Source organism: Strigops habroptila, chromosome 6, assembly GCF_004027225.2.
Source record: "Strigops habroptila isolate Jane chromosome 6, bStrHab1.2.pri, whole genome shotgun sequence".
In the NCBI taxonomy this organism is placed as follows: Eukaryota; Metazoa; Chordata; class Aves; order Psittaciformes; family Psittacidae; genus Strigops; species Strigops habroptila.
In genome coordinates, this window is record NC_044282.2 from 57,005,707 (window position 1) to 57,021,046 (window position 15,340).

Genomic DNA, 15,340 nt, shown 5'->3' on the forward strand with positions numbered 1-15,340 from the left:
GAAATTTCTTCCTTATATCTAGTCTGATGTTAGAGTACAAGGAAAAAAAATACCAAAAATCATGACCCAAAATGTGGTGGTGTTGAACACTCACCACCCTGCAGTTTCTACATGCTCGCAGCCTTAAGATGGCTGAGCATTACCCAAGCAAAACTTCACTGGGGAAAAGAAACTATGTCTACCCCATTTATAGAGAGGACAATGGAGAGAGATGCTAAAGCCACACAGAGCAGAGCTGAAGCAAACCCATTTCCTAGACAGTACTTCCATCCTTCGGGTCCCTGGTGGGTGGGAGGTGGTCATCCTCCTGTGGAAGTCCAGGCAGTGCAGGCAGCAACACTGCGTAGGGCCCCATTTTTATTAAGAGAAAGTAGGAATAGGGGAATGGCTTTGAACTGAAAGAGGGTAGATTTAGATGAGATATTAGGAAGAAGTTCTTCCCTGTGGGGGTGCTGAGGCGCTGGCACAGGTTGCCCAGAGAAGCTGTGGCTGCCCCATCCCTGGCAGTGTTCAAGTTTGAATGGTGCTTTGAGCAACCTGGTCTTGTGGAAGGTGTCCCTGCCTATGGCAGGTGGGTTGGAACTATTTGATCTTTAAGGTCCCTTCCAACCCAAACCGTTCTGTGATTCCATGACTTTCCATATGCTCAATGTGTGGATGCTTGGCACAAGGAGAGATTTGGGCTGCCAGGGCTGGGAGTTTGCTCCAGTGGAGCTCTGTGCGCATCACCCCCAGCCCCGCGGGACGGCGGGTCACGGGGGTGAAGCCATCTGGTGAGCCCCGGCGCGATGCAGCGCGGCGTTAACCCCCGCGGCGGAGCCGGGCGCGGGGTTCCGCCGGCGCGGAGAGCCGCGCAGGTCGCATGGAGAAAGCGGCGGGGGGACGAGGTTCCGCACCGCGTGGCGGCGCCTGCAGGCAGCGCGGGGGTCCTCCGCGGCCGCGGATGGAACCCTGAAGGGTGGGGCGCGGTGCGCGGCGCTGCGCGGGGGGGCGCCCTTACGCGCTGTCTTGCGCGGGCGGGTGACGCCACAAAGCGCCCCGCCCCGCCGCGCCGCCCCACGTGCGCGCCGCCCTGCCGCGGCAGTGCGCAGCCGGCGGCCCCGGAGGCAGGTGGGAGCGCGGCGGGCGGCAGGGCCCCCGCCCCGCCCGGCCCCGCCATGGGCGCCTGCCCGCGCCGGCCGCCGCCGGCACCGCGACCCGCCGCCTGAGGCAGCCCCGCTGCGCGGCGGATCCGGCCCCGGCCGCCACCATGGGGGCCGCCGCGGCGTGCCCGAGCGCCGCCGCGTTCGCCGGCTTCCTCACGGTGAGTGGAGCGGGGGGTGCCGTGCCCATCCGTCCCTGCGCGCTCCGCGGATGCAGCGGCGCCGCCCGCGCAAGATCCGCGTGTCCGCGGGGTGGGGACGTGCTGCAGTGCGGGGCTGCCGCCCGCCTCCTGCCTGGGAGGTGTGTGTGTGTGGGGAGTGCTGCCTGTGCTGCCTGGCTGGGGGGGCAGGTAGGCAGGGGCGTGTTTTGGGGGTTTGCAGGTATTTGTGTGTCCCTCTGTCCTCTCCTCCGCGGCCCGTGGGGTGTGGGTGCTCTCCTCTGCCTTCTCTGGGCGATGCTGCCAGCCCCAGCCCTGCGGTGGGCACCGGCTGGGCGCGACATCCCCTGCTCCATCCTCGCTGTCCCCTGCAGGCGGGCGAAGGGCAGCATCCTCCCGCATCCTTCACCCAGGGCTGTGCCCCACCTTGAGGTCTGAGCAGCTCCGTGCTTTGCCCCCCTGTCCCGCTCCTACTGGTTGGCACCGGGCTGGAATCCATCCATCTCCTCCTAGCTGCTTTTCCCTACCTTTTGGGCAGAGACAGCAAAACTCACCGCCGCTAACTGCAGGCATCTGTCCTCACTTAACACGGGAATGTTTTCCGGCAGGTTCATCTCCGGGTTTACCTGCCCAGGTAGGGCACTTCCCAATCAGTGCTTTATGGCTACGTCGCATCTCTTTGGGAAGAGACGGTAATTCGGTGTGTCAGGCACACGCCGCAGCTGCTGCGGCTGGGTTGTGTAACCAAGGAGTGCACTTGCTCTTGAACTCAAGGTGGATCTTAGCAAGCTGGTGCTGGCTTGACAGGAATCTGTGTAAACAAAAAATAATCTAAAGCTGGGAGAGCATTAGCCGGGAAACAGCCTCCTTGCTTTGAAGGTGAAGGGTTCAGTCGTGGGGCAGCCAGGGTCTGTGCATGGTGCTGGCTGGGTGCTCCCGAGTGCTGGTTTCCCGCTGGGAGAGACGAGTGCTGCTGTGCGTCTGGAAGATGAGATGCTGATGGGGAGCCTGAGATACAGAGCTCCAGCTGGGGTCCTGGAGGTCAGGTGGGAATGGCTGGTATAGAGGGAAGGCTGGGGGAGTGGGGAAGCGTGCCATAAAGGTGTAGGGAAATACAACAACAAGTTTACAGAATGAATGTGAGAGTGAGCAGGCAAGCATGAATGTTGTTTGTACACGGGTGTACTCAAGCCTCTGTGTGTGCTGATGGGATGAGCAAGCGAGCTGAAAGACAAAATTCCCGTTTGCTCGTTAGCTGGCAGGATGCTCCCATAGCCACCAGCCAGGGTTTCTTCACCCAACATCTTCATCTTCAAAATGTTGGGCAATTCCCTTTGTCCTTACAAGGAATTAATGTCTTTCCAGCCTGATGGAAGTGTGCAGATCAGTAGCTGGTAGGTCTCGTACTGGTGTAGCAGACCTGAATCCACTTGGCCGCTTGTTTTTTGAGCAATAGCGGCTCAGCAGAAATTGCATAAGGCTGGTGTTGGTCATGGTTTCCCTTGCTTGGTGAGCACTTTGGGCTCCCACCGGCTGCTGCAAGGTGGTTTTTACCATCTCCCTCTATGTCCTTGCCTCAAACGGGTGCGATGTCACCTTGGTTTGACTTGGGGCTTTCAGGAGCCTGAGGGATTTCATCTGCTTGGAGCACAGCCATGGCTGCCAGGGACGCTTGTGAGCCCTGGTCTGCGCTGGCTGCAGGGAATAGTTGCTGGGTTTTCCTTCATGGGGACCAGATGTGCTGGTGCTGCTGTTCTGGCAGGCTCGGCTGCCTGTTTTTTAAGATATAGTAAAGGGACTGCTGAGCAGGGTAAGCCCCAGACTTTTGGTTTCACAAACCCCAAACCAGCTGAAATAGCTGGTTTGCATTGCAAGAAGTAGAAACTTGCCTTGCTCTTCGATACTCTCCTTGCAGGCAACTTTTTTTGGAGTAACTTGATCCTTTTTACAGTGAGTGAGGCAGGAGATGGGCTCCTTCTGTCTGCAAAGTTACCATAAAACTTCCAGAACAGTTTATTTGTCTTTCTGGGTTTCTTTTTCAATTTTTGTCTCTTCTTTTAATGTCACAAGCGACTTCCTGGTGCTGGTTGGCAGGGTGTGCAGGAGACCTTTGAGAAGGGTGGCAGGCTGTGCGGCCCATCCCCGACCTGTGCCAAGGCATTCCCATGGAGCCCGCTGCCATTTCTACCAAATTCTGCTGGTTTAGCTTGGAAACGGTTCCCAGAGCAGAAGTTTAGCACTGTTGGTGCTTACAGCTCTCTGCTCCTGCTCTGATCTACCAGGGCAAGTGCCCTGCGTTTAGCTGTTTGGGGTTTTTTCTCTTTCTTTCTTTTATTTTTCAGGTTTATCACTGCTTCCCCACAGGTCTGGCAGCAGGGTGGCACCGTACACAACCCAAACTTAGGACTGTCTCGGGGCATCAGCCCATTTCAGGACACAAATACCTGTTGATCCACTAACTTTCTGCTGGTGTTTTGACTCACTGAGCCGCTGCACGGGTTCGTGTCCCAAATGAGCTGTTGCATTCCCAGCCGCATCCGCCATGTGCATGCCCAGGAAGCTTGTAGCCCCCTAAAAGCTATTTACTGTACGAATTGCCCACTGGGTCTCTCCTGCGGCATGCAGTTATTTAAGAAGGTGATGGAGGCATGGTGTCGATGTGACCATTGAGAGGGGGTCATCAAGCTGGGTGATGGTAAGGTGGGTTGTGCCCACATCAGCTGTGGGGTGCTGCTGGCTTGACAGTTTGTTTGCAGTGTTTAAGCATGAAGATGTCCTTGTCTGAGCCGTTTCCCTGACCCAGCCTGATCTGCTTTCCTCATACCATAAAACTTCCATGTGTTGGAATAGGTGGAGATGGGTGGGAAGTGCCTTTGCCAGTGTGGTGCAGGGTGTTGATGCTGAGTCGGGGATGTTCTGTGGGATCATAACCGTCCTGTCCCACTTGATCTTTTTGGCTTCAGTATTGAGAGCTGCTCCTGCATTGGGCACAGAGAGCAGCACCGAAACTGCTTGAAACCAAATCTGCTCATTAGTGTTGTCTTGCACCCATTCCTTTTTTCTGTGGTTTTTTTTTGTTACCCTATACACTTTTTTTGGTATTTGAGTAATGAACTGAAATGCAGTGGCTAAGCAGAGCTTGACTCATTGCTCTGTTGCTTTCACTGATGAAACTGGGTGTATCAGCCAGAAGGGTTTAGTTTTGCATAGTGCTGGGCAGTCCTGAGGATGAGAGACCAAACCAGCAGGCACCCCTTTTTGTTGAAGATGTCCTCCTGCTCCTGGCCCTCTCTTTGGGAGATCTGAGGGGTGCCAGCCACAAAACCAGAGCAGCTGGTTGGTTTTTTTTTAAGGGACTAGAAGCGCTGATCTGAATAAATAGCGGATGCTCAGTGCTGCTTAGCCTTCCCCTGCAGGGAGTTGCTGTTGTCCCTAAGCTAGGAAGTGTATGTGCAGCTGAAGAACTGCAGATGTTTGAAAGCACCAGTGCTGCTTTGCTTGAGATAGGGTTAAAAAACCCCAGCAACCCAAAACTGAACAAAACCCAAACCTGGTGCAGGTTTGTACAGTACCGGTACAATAGCGCAGGTCCCACTGGCTTTAGTTACCCAGATGAATGATGGAATGATGGTGGAGATGGGAAGAAAAGGGAGAACAGAGGGGACTTATGGCACATGCTTGTAGTGGAGTTGTCTGTGGGTTTCCTGAGGTCTGGCTTGATGCAGAGGGAGAAATCAGGATCTGAGACAGCAGCATGCAGGTCATCCCCAGCGCAAGGCAGGAGAGCTGCTGCCTATCCTGCCTCTCCAGACACCCTGTCCCACTCGGTGCTGTCTTGGGGACAAGGATGAGTAACACAGGTGACCCTCCATACAACCTCGAGGGGCTGCATCCTGCTGAATCTGGTTTGCTAATGCAGGGTTGTGTCATGAAGATTATGGGGGGGGCAGTGGGCAGGTTTCCTTAGAGCCATCTAAGTGCTTCGTTAAATCGTGTCTTAGGGGAGGGGAGAAATAAAATACCTCCTGTAAGCCTTTGGTGCCTGCCAGGGCAGCCCCGCTTCTTAATTTGATGTGCTGTAATTAGCCTGGCTGCTGCAGGATCCCCGTCAGCTCCTGCGGGCTTGCCTGCTTCTACCTGCTCTGTAATTGCTGCTGCTTCAGGAGAAAAGCAAATAAAACACTAAAACTCAAAGTGTTTTGTACAAATCCCGAGCTGTAAATTATTGAGCAGGTGAAACAGAAATGTGCTGTGTGTATCCAGGAAGCAAGAGACTGCACCAAAAATGACGCGGCGAGGCTTGTGGCTCTGCTGCGATGTGTCTTCTGCAGAGTCATGTCGTTGGGAGCCTTTTTTTTTCCCTTTTTTTTTCTTCTGAATATATTTTTGTTGGCTGGTGGCCCAGAATAGGTAGCAGAGCAAGAGGCGAGAGCTTATATAACACAGCCAAACGATTTATGTGCCTGGCTGTGCAGTTGGAAAGTGTTAGGGTCTGTGGTCTTTTTACCTTCAGTGTAGAAAGCACCTTTGGAAATTCAGGGTAATGTTGGCTCATTCCTCTCTCCCTCTCCTAACTCAGCCTGCGGCTGTTTGAAAATGTGTTTTCTATTGCTGCGTGCTGTATGAGGTTGTGTCAGCCTTTCTTTTGATATGCCTTTTGTTCTTGGTGTCGTGTCTCTGCTGGCATAACTGACGTTAAATGCATGACAAGAGGTCTTCGTCAGGAAGCGGAGGTCCGAGTTGGTAGATGGAGTTTCTTTTAGGGATGGAACAGCCTCCCTGCAAAGGAAGTAAGGGAATAAAGCTCTGGAATTGTGCATAGGTAAACAGATTTGTAACCATCATCTAGCCAAGCCCAGCTGTGTGCAGTCCAGTGTCTAAAAACTGTTACCTATATCTAATGCAATGAGGAACTGAGCTCCACAAACAGCTTAAAAATAGCATCAGGTTTCTCTCCTGTTGGTAATGCATCCGGTTTAAAGTGGGTTCAGATGTGGTTGGAGGCTTGAAGCAGAGCATCCCTTGTGGTCTCACCAAACCCTACACAGGGTCTTAAAAATCATGGAAGGGCAGAGGTGCTGAGAAATAGTCTGGCAGTGGCTGCTAGCCTGGATTTCATCATGGTTTGTGTTATTTATAAAGGCAACTATTTGGACAAGTGCAGATTAACAAATACAGAGGAGGAAAGTTTTACAGGTCAGAGCTGCCACCTGCGTGTGTTTTCTGTGTTCTTGGCAAGTGCCTGGCTTGTGCTGGAGAGCCTCAGCCTTGAAATGCAAAGCTGGTGTGAATTCTCCTGGGGTGGCAGGTAGCACGTACTGCTGAAACACAATTAGCGGTATTTACCACCCTGTCAGGGTTGCAGTGTAAATGGTGCTTAGTGTCGCCTAGAACCGTGGTGTCAAATTTAAGGGATTATAATCGTAGCTGGTGATGTGTCTGGAGAGCATGGTGCTACCTCTACTGCTTCTCTTTCATTCTGACCTTGCTGAGGTTGCTTCCCTGGGTGTAGTAACACTTCCACGTTCCCATTGCTCTGGGACACCCCTTGTGACCCTGCACGGGACCGCTGTCAGAGAGGGCTCCATCTCATGCTGTTGTTAACTAATACCTCCTGTCTCTCTTCCAGCTGCTCATGCTCCTTGGCACCGCTGATGGTCAGTTGAAGCTGACCTCTGAGCAGAATGCCATCAGCCTCTCCCCTGGCAAGTACCGCCATCTTGACCGTGCCACCAACAAAGAGCTGATCTGCGACAAATGTCCTGCAGGAACCTATGTGTCTAAACATTGTACAAAGAGTACCTTAAGAGAGTGCAGCCCTTGTCCAGATGGGACCTTTACTAAGCATGAGAACGGCATAGAGCGGTGCCACCCCTGTAGAAAACCTTGTGAACTGCCAATGATTGAGAAAACTCATTGTACTGCCTTGACTGACCGCGAGTGCACTTGCCTGTCTGGTACGTTTCAGACTAACGATACCTGCGTCCCTTACACAGTGTGCCCGGTCGGCTGGGGCGTCCGCAAGAAAGGAACCGAGACGGAAGACGTTAGGTGCAAGCCGTGCCCTCGTGGTACCTTTTCTGATGTGCCTTCTAGTGTGATGAAGTGCAAAACATACACTGACTGCTTTGGGAAAAACATGGTGGTCATCAAGCCAGGGACAAAGGAGAGTGACAATGTCTGTGGTTCTCCAGCGTCTCTTCCGAACACATCTTTGACTTCGTCAAGCACCGAAGTGGGTGAAGAGCCCTATGAAGCTCCACCCACTGCTCAGCTTCCCAAAGGTAATGTCCACCACTGAACCACAGATGTGGTTTTGGTCGTGGCATTGCATTTGTGCCTTGGTCATGATTGGGTGTAGGCTGTTAAAGGGCAACCTGGTTTAAATTGTGGGTCGTGCTTTTGCTTCTTGGCCAGAAGGCAGCTCCAGAGCGTATCAGATTGCCCTCGCTTGTGTTAAACTACATTTAATAATGTTTTCACTGAGACTGTAATCATGGTTGGACTTCTGGCTGTCCTACTGTTTGGACTGAAAGGACATCATGTTCTCCAGCCTCTTTTCCTGTCTCTGTGTTGTGCTGGCTCAAGTCTCTGTGCATTTGTGGCAAACCTGAGGTGGGATGCAGCAGGAAAACCCAGAGGGGAGAGGAGCTTTGCTCTACCAGACTCCTTCTCTTATGAATTCACTGCTTTCATGCCCATGCTTTCCTTGCTTCATTTCCCCCTGTACGGTGCCAGTGTATTGGCTTGAATGGGAACCATTGCTAAATCAGCTGTCCAGGAGCCTAGGCTGTCCCATAACATTTTTTCTTCAATCCCTAAGATTTCCATTAGTTTATCACTGGTGGGGAGACGCAAATTGAATTCCTTATGCTCTTATTTGGAAATGGTACATCATCACAGTCTTTATTGAGTTGCGTTAGCTGTGGCTAGTTGCGGTGGTGCTGTAGGACCCCATTTGAGGTGGTGCTCAGCACTCCCTGGGAAGTAGCTTCCTTACAGTGTCTTGGATAGGGCATTCTAATTAAAAAAATGCAACTTTCGATGGCCTGAACACCTGAGTTGGTAAATATGATAGGGAGGTGTTGACAGTGGTAGACTTCCAGTGCCTCTTCCTTGTTAGATCCCAAAGCTTGATAGGACATTGGTGTGTCATTGGGAAAGGACAGGAGGGTGTTCCCTGAACTTTGAAGTCAACTATAGACAATTAAGTAAAAGTTAAAGCATTTTCCCTGTTTGTATCCTGGTCAGAGTGTTTTGGGTAACCAACTCAGAGGCACAGTCTGGTTACAGATGGTTACACCCACTCTCTGGCTCAGCTGGGATGAGACGTGATCTTCAGTTTCCAAAGTAAGCTCTAGTTTTTGCCACAACAGCCCTTCCTTTTCTCACCAGGCTTTGGTCATACATCTGGCTGTGACCTGAGAGCTGTTGGTTGAAAAGAAAACTCAATAAAGATGGAAAGTAGCTCTTAGGGAGAAGTTTGGTTTCTTCTGTTGCTTCAGAAACCTGTTTTGTAGTTGATGCATCCACAGCTGCTTGCAGTGTTGATAAAGAAGCTTGTGCTCCCTTAACAAAACCCAGCAGAGAGATACTAAGCCTCCAAACTATCCTGTATTTTTAGCCCAAAAAACCAAATTCCACAACAGGAGTAAAACTAATGTTCATAAACCTAAGAAAGAAAAAACAACTCCCTCAGAAATACTGAACATGGGACAAACACAGATTGACAACATGCCTTTAATAACTCATTTTTTTAATTAGCTGCCACTAGTCTTAACCAGCAAGGGTCAATTTTACCTGGAACCTGTCTCTGTAACTGTACCCATCTGTTCCCAGAGTCAAACCTCAATTTCACCTTTTCCCTTTCTCGCTGTCTGGCGTTGGGTTTCTGTCTGCTGGCCAGGCAGATGCTCAGGCAGGTCTTAGACCGTGATGTGATGCCGTATCGCATCTCCGGTGCCGTGACACTGAACTCTCCTCTCTTTTTGCAGGTCTGAACTCTTCAGTTCCCGATTTTGTCCCCTCTCCTGTGCCACACATGTCCAGCGGCATGGCGGCCAGCTACTACAACGAAACCTCAGCCAATGAGACAGATAGCGCTGGTGGGACCCTTGCTGGCTCTGGTGCCACCAGCCAGGCACAGAGCTACCGGCACAAGCAGACCAGCCAAGGGTTGGAGAAGCAGCCATCACTAGAGATGGTGGGGGGTGAGAAATCCAGTGTCCCATACAGACCCCCTCGGCGAGGTCCACAGAACGTCCACCAGCACTTTGACATCAACGAACACTTGCCATGGATGATTGTCCTCTTCTTGCTGCTGGTCCTGGTGGTTATTGTTGTCTGCAGCGTAAGAAAGAGCTCACGGACTCTGAAGAAGGGGCCCAGGCAAGATCCCAGTGCCATTGTGGAAAAAGCTATTATGAAGAAGTCCACCACCCCTACGCAGAACAGGGAGAAGTGGATCTATTACTGCAATGGGCATGGTGAGCAGTGGCGACTGGGGGCTGCAGGGGGGGTAGTGTCCTCTTCACCGTCCTGTGTGGTGCTTCGGAGGGCTGTCTCCACATCCAGTGACTGGTCTTTTCTGACTTGCTGGGTCTTGTTGCAAGGACAAAGCCCATATACTGGTTTCTTGGATGTTTCTTCATCCTTGGCTTCTCCACCTTCCTGTTCCCATGGTATGTGCCTGCTCCTGAAGGAAGGGTTAGTGGAGGTGATGTCACCTGCTCACTAGAGCTCCTCTCCTTCTTCCCACCATCGTTGGAAGAAGGATGTTGAATGAAGGCTCATTTTCCCTCCCTTCCATACCTCTTTCCATTTTTCTTGTTTTGCATACTCCTTATTTTCTTGGTGACTCAGGCATGGGTCTGGTAGTCTTTTGTGTCTTCGTTCTTCCCTCACCCCATCTGTTTCTGGAAGGCTGAGTCATCCTGTGCCTCTTGGCAGCACCTCAGTTTCAGGTTCTTAGCCCTAAATCCTGACTGCTGGCTTGTGTCCTCAGTCCTTTGCCCATGCTGGAGCCAGGAAGGTTGTCCTTAAAGGCTGTGTCACAGCTCCACGAGTGTCGTGAAGTCTTCCTGGAAGCTCTGCTTTTGTAACGTTTTCTGTTCCTTTCGTGGATGACTTGCTGTCAGCTTTTTGATGAGACTTTAAAGATGCCTGGTTGTGGTCATGATATTGAAATTTGTGGAAATCAATGAGAAATTAATGGTGGCATGTACATGAGCACTGAGCAGCTGTGATCTCCCTAGTAGGATGCATGGTTCTTCCTCTGCAAAGCTATGGTGGCAGTTTTGGCACCCCCCTGCCCTCCTTGTCCTGTGTAGACAGCACTGATGAGTCTGTACTTCAGGTTGAGGTTGCTCAACCTTAAACATCCGTTCACAGTTAACCTTTAGAAAAGCACATTTAACAAGTGGGGAGGCAAATAAAGAATGGATTGAAAAAAAGATTGGAAGATTTATGAGATAAGTCTTTGAAAGTCATCCTTGAGTGCATAAGTACAAAGCAAAGAAGGCTTTGAGTAGGGCGTCTTCTGTCATGTACTCTCTTCTCCTTCCCGTTGATTAATAGACATGCCCTTTGTTTGCCTTCATTAATGCATTTATAGAACCAGTAAGGTCTTGTTGGAATTAGTTTTGTGCCTTCTCTTGTGTTTGTGCTACTTGCCAATTTCCTTTTAAATCTTTCAAACTCTTGAGGTGAGGTTTCTTGAGCTTTTTTCCATTTGTGACAACTTTTTCCAATAACACCTGTTGCCCCTAAAATCTGTGGTACTCAAAGCATGGTCCTTGAGGCTATGGTGAGTGATCTTCAGTGGAGTTTCAAGCATTATTAGACATCCTTATTTGTGGGCACCACTAGAAATACTGCATGGCTTTGGCCATGGTTCACTGGCCAAAAGCAGCTGCTTGTTAGTAACTTAGTGTAATTTTTCCCCCCCCCCAAGACCTAATTACATGTTGGTTGAATTTCTGACTCCTTCCTGATTTTTGAAGCATGTCAGAGCAGGGGATGAATTTGTATAACCCATTTAGGTATAGCCCATTTAGGTATAACCCCACCTCCCAGATCTTGTCATCCTTTGGGGGACAGCATAATTCATGGGTCATCCTATTCTTCCCATGGTGAGTTGTTCCAGTCTTCTGTGTCATCCTTTAACAGCTGAATTCAGCTAGTGCATCAAATTCACAAGATATTTGTTAAGTTTTCCCCGTGTCTTGGGAAATAAGGTGGATGTAACAAAGCAAAACCACAGTTTAGGTGATAAACTGGCCCAGTATCTGATCAAGTCTCTCAGGTCTGGAGGCAAATTGCTCCTTTATTCTGAGTTCCTGGACGGCAGTTTTGCACATCCCTCCAAGCCATTCTTGCAGCAGTCACACTGGTTCCATGTTGGCATGGGTGGCTTCATGACTTCCTCATGCCACAGAATGTCCTCAGTTGAACTTTGTGCAATGAAGGCAGACAGCCAAGCACAAACTAGTTAATGCTTTGTCTTGCTTTTAGTGCAGCTCTGGTGTTGCCCAAATTCTATTGCATTTGGCAGTCCTGGAGTTGCGGTTGGACTTGGTGATCTTAACGGTCTTTTCCAATCTAGTTTATTCTACGATTAGCTGAAAGGGCCTTGCTCATTAGTTCTTACTTGATGGTGGTGCTCTGTTGTGTCAGATATGGAAATTGTTCTGTTCCGTGATGGTGTATAAGTCCCTCTTTAGTTTTCTTATTGAAATGTCTGGCTCTTAAGACTGTTTACTTGAAATGAGAGAAGATGTAGTGCCATGGAGGAATTGACCTTTTACTTAATAACTGGCTGTACAGCTAAGATGTACTGCAGAGTTGCAGCGTCATAGCTTAGCTTTCTGCTGCTCTAGCAGTGTTTGTACCCAAATCATGCTTCATCCTGAAGCAGTGTTTCAGACAAGGATGAATATAGCCAGGAATAAGCTTCAGGCTGTTGCAGGGAGGAAATCTTTCCCCTCCCATGCTGTCAGCATGGATCCCTCCATTGTAGGCAGCCAGAGCAAAGCCTCCATAATGTGAGGACCACAGCTGCTCCCCACATCTTCAGGTGTCAGCCTGGTTTGTGGTTGCACTAGGGGTGTGGAGGGCAAGCAATTCAGCTTAAATCTTCTGGGTGTGAAGGCCCAGGGTCTGGTGCTGGCAGTGCACTCACATCCGTATGACCTCCCTACCTGTACGTTGGCTGGCCATGCCAACAAGGGGTTGGGGTGTGCTTATCGCCAGGGCAAATCCTGTGTGCGTAGCTGTGGCACACAGTCTCCCCCCAGCTTCTTGCTAGTTTACCGTCTCCTCCCTCCTAATCCTTTCAGTAAACAGCTTTAACCTTTGAAAGGGAAGATGGGGTCTGACGTAGACACTGCAGCCTGTGCGTGGATGAGCTGTGCTTGGGTGGCTGCCCTCACACTGGCACCCCTCAAGCCTCCCATGGCACCAGATGGGCCTCCAAGGCTTTGCCTCTTTGGAGGATTGTATTACTGTTTGCTTCAAGCCCATCAGTTCTGGGTGAAGCATGGTCAAGGTGGCACTAGTACTGCTAGGTGCTGGAACAAAGACATCTCACTGTGGTTGGGCTGCTTCTCCAAAGAAGAGGATTTTAGGGTGGAAGCAGTGGCTCAAATTCTTGCCCAGTTCCTGAAGGCACTTGCTGTACTGAATTGCTTAAATAGTTGAGATAGGTGTGCAATCCTGAACAGCAGTTGTTGTCATGGGGCGTTTCGCTTGTCCTCATCTCCCTGTGAGCTGGTGTCTATGCCCTGTGCTCTCTCTGGTCATAGTACATGCCTTAAATAACAGCCCAAACCTAAAAATAGCAGTAGCTTGGGAGGCTGGTGTTAAAACTAGACCCATGTCCTTAATGTGGATATATTCCAGCCAGGGCAGCAAACGCTGACAATTGTCACTGGATTAAGTGATTCAGAGATCTGGGAAGAGCTTGCGATGACTAACAGCCTGAGTTAGCAGCCAGCCTACCTCCACATGTGTCCTCATGTCTGTCTGCACAACAGGGGGTCTCCCAAGAGCCCCAAGGTCTCATCTACACAGGATAGGGAAGGTAGAGCAACACCAACAGTGCAGCTGTGGTTGGAGAAATTAGACCTGTTTTGCTGCTTCAGCTGGCTCTTGCATTGTAGGCCTGCAGATGGGAATCCAAAGGGGAAAAGTAGTTTGCCAATGATTTCCAAAGAAATTATCAATGCGATGCCTGAATTACATGGTACTGGGCTGATAGTGCTCTGTGGTTTTAACCTTGTACAACTACTTTCTTTTAGAAGAACAAGAATAGCCTACACACTAGAAACACTTTGTTCTAAACAATTGCTTTATTTTAGCAAATACCCATTTCCTTTCTTCAGCTTTTTCCAAGGGTAAGGAATTGATCTTGCAGAAACCTTTCAATCAAAATTGAGGGTTGAAGCCTGCCTCTTGAACATTTTGGAAATGCCACATTTGGCATCAGTCTATGCCAAACATGAAGATGTGCTTGAAATGATCTTGCAGAAATTGCTGGTAGTTTTACCTTTGATTTTCACCCATTGAGTAGCAGAGGATGAAAGGCAAATGTGTAAAATGTTACAGGGGTTGGGTAAAACCTGTGTAGAAGGAGCTGCCTGAAGTGATGTGACAAGAGGCAAGAAGAGAGTTTGGTGATTTATTTTTTCCTGGAGTTGAAAGACTGAAGAACAGATCTTGGCAGCACTGGCCTGGCGTGAGATGCCACCTGCCTTTAATTTTTCTTCAAGTCCTGTAATTGCACATTATTGCAGTGGGTGGTAAAAGCGAAGCGAGGAAGCCTCTGGTTAAATAATCAGAGAAATAAACTGTTCTTCAAAAGCTGTTTGCAGCTGAGATGGAGCTGAGGCTTGACTGCAAGTAGAAGACCATATACTGAAAATTGCTCCGTGGGGAGTTGAAGGGTGGTGCTGCAAAGATGGGGAGTGTTAGGATTTGAGGGTCTTGGTTGCTCAGTTGTTGGGATGCCCAGTTGCCAGCATTGGTTGGCAGTTCATAGGGAATAGTCCTTGGTGTGTAGCTTGGTTGGTGTAGAACCAGGGCTAGGCTTGAGCTTGTTCTGCTCCCAAGGAAGTCATTGTTGAAGAGGGTGTTACCTCCTTGTACCTCAGAGAACCTGATGCTGTAGGTCCGAAGCTTCACCCTGTGAATATAACCAACGTGTGTGTTTTGGCAGTATGCATCAAGATGTCTGGGTCACTGCGGGCTTGTCCCCATGGAATTAGATGCTCATTTATTGTTAGTGTTGGAAAAGGCTTACTGCTTGATTCTTTTGCTTTTAAAGCGATGGCACCTTAACTAAAAAATCTGACACGTAACTAATCTTTTCTATAGATCACCTAATGAAGGGAAGCAAGCGCATGGAAACAACCCAGCAAGGGATATTCTTTCTCAAGCCTGGTGTCCCTCCCTATTCAACTGCTACCTTAAATAAGGAAACATGGCTGCAGGGATGGCACCTGCAGCTCTACAGGGTGACTGGATGCTACTTGAGGACCCCTCCTTAGTGCTTGTTTGGGTAAATGAGATGAAAGCCACTTAGTGTAGTGGTTTTGTTTTGTAGAGGTGGTTTTCCATTTGATCAGTTCCTGAACTGGTCACAGCTTGGTGTCAGGAGCATCACACTGGGAGGCAGGCTGAGGATGGAGGAGCTGCTGTTGAAACACACCCCTGGGGACTCTATCTCCTCAACACATCTGCAGAGCATAGGGATGAGCAATGGGGTTAAAAGCTTCACCAGTCTCAAACTGTGGTGGCCTCAAGGTTTTGTGCCCAGGTAGGTCAGAGATGGCCAGCAGCATCTCGTGAGGGCAGGTATGCCCATTGCTGCTAATGTAATTTGGTAATTGCTGTTACACCTGGAGAGGAGCAGCCCTGGGCTTGTGTGTGAACCCTGATGTTTGCACTAGCAGACAGAGCATGAGATGAGGGATTATTGTCTGTCTACCTGCCAAAACAGAGAGGCAGAAGGTGTTGGTGTTTTTCTAATGTCAGCCTGTCCAC

General features: G+C 50.0%; 1 protein-coding gene across 2 annotated transcripts in view; it reads left to right on the forward strand.

Annotated features, from left to right (window-relative positions):
• The first annotated feature begins 1,040 nt into the window (after window positions 1–1,040).
• Window positions 1,041–15,340, forward strand: part of TNFRSF21 (TNF receptor superfamily member 21) — a 31,699-nt gene continuing 17,399 nt past the window's right edge. Inside the window, exons 1-3 of one of the 2 annotated variants that reach the window (XM_030490391.1) lie at window positions 1,041–1,303; window positions 6,930–7,584; window positions 9,295–9,786. In XM_030490391.1, coding sequence (XP_030346251.1) covers window positions 1,250–1,303; window positions 6,930–7,584; window positions 9,295–9,786 — 1,201 coding nt within the window. In that variant the 5' untranslated portion in view covers window positions 1,041–1,249. The remainder of the gene's footprint in view (window positions 1,304–6,929; window positions 7,585–9,294; window positions 9,787–15,340) is intronic. The other variant, XM_030490392.1, reaches the window with a different exon arrangement.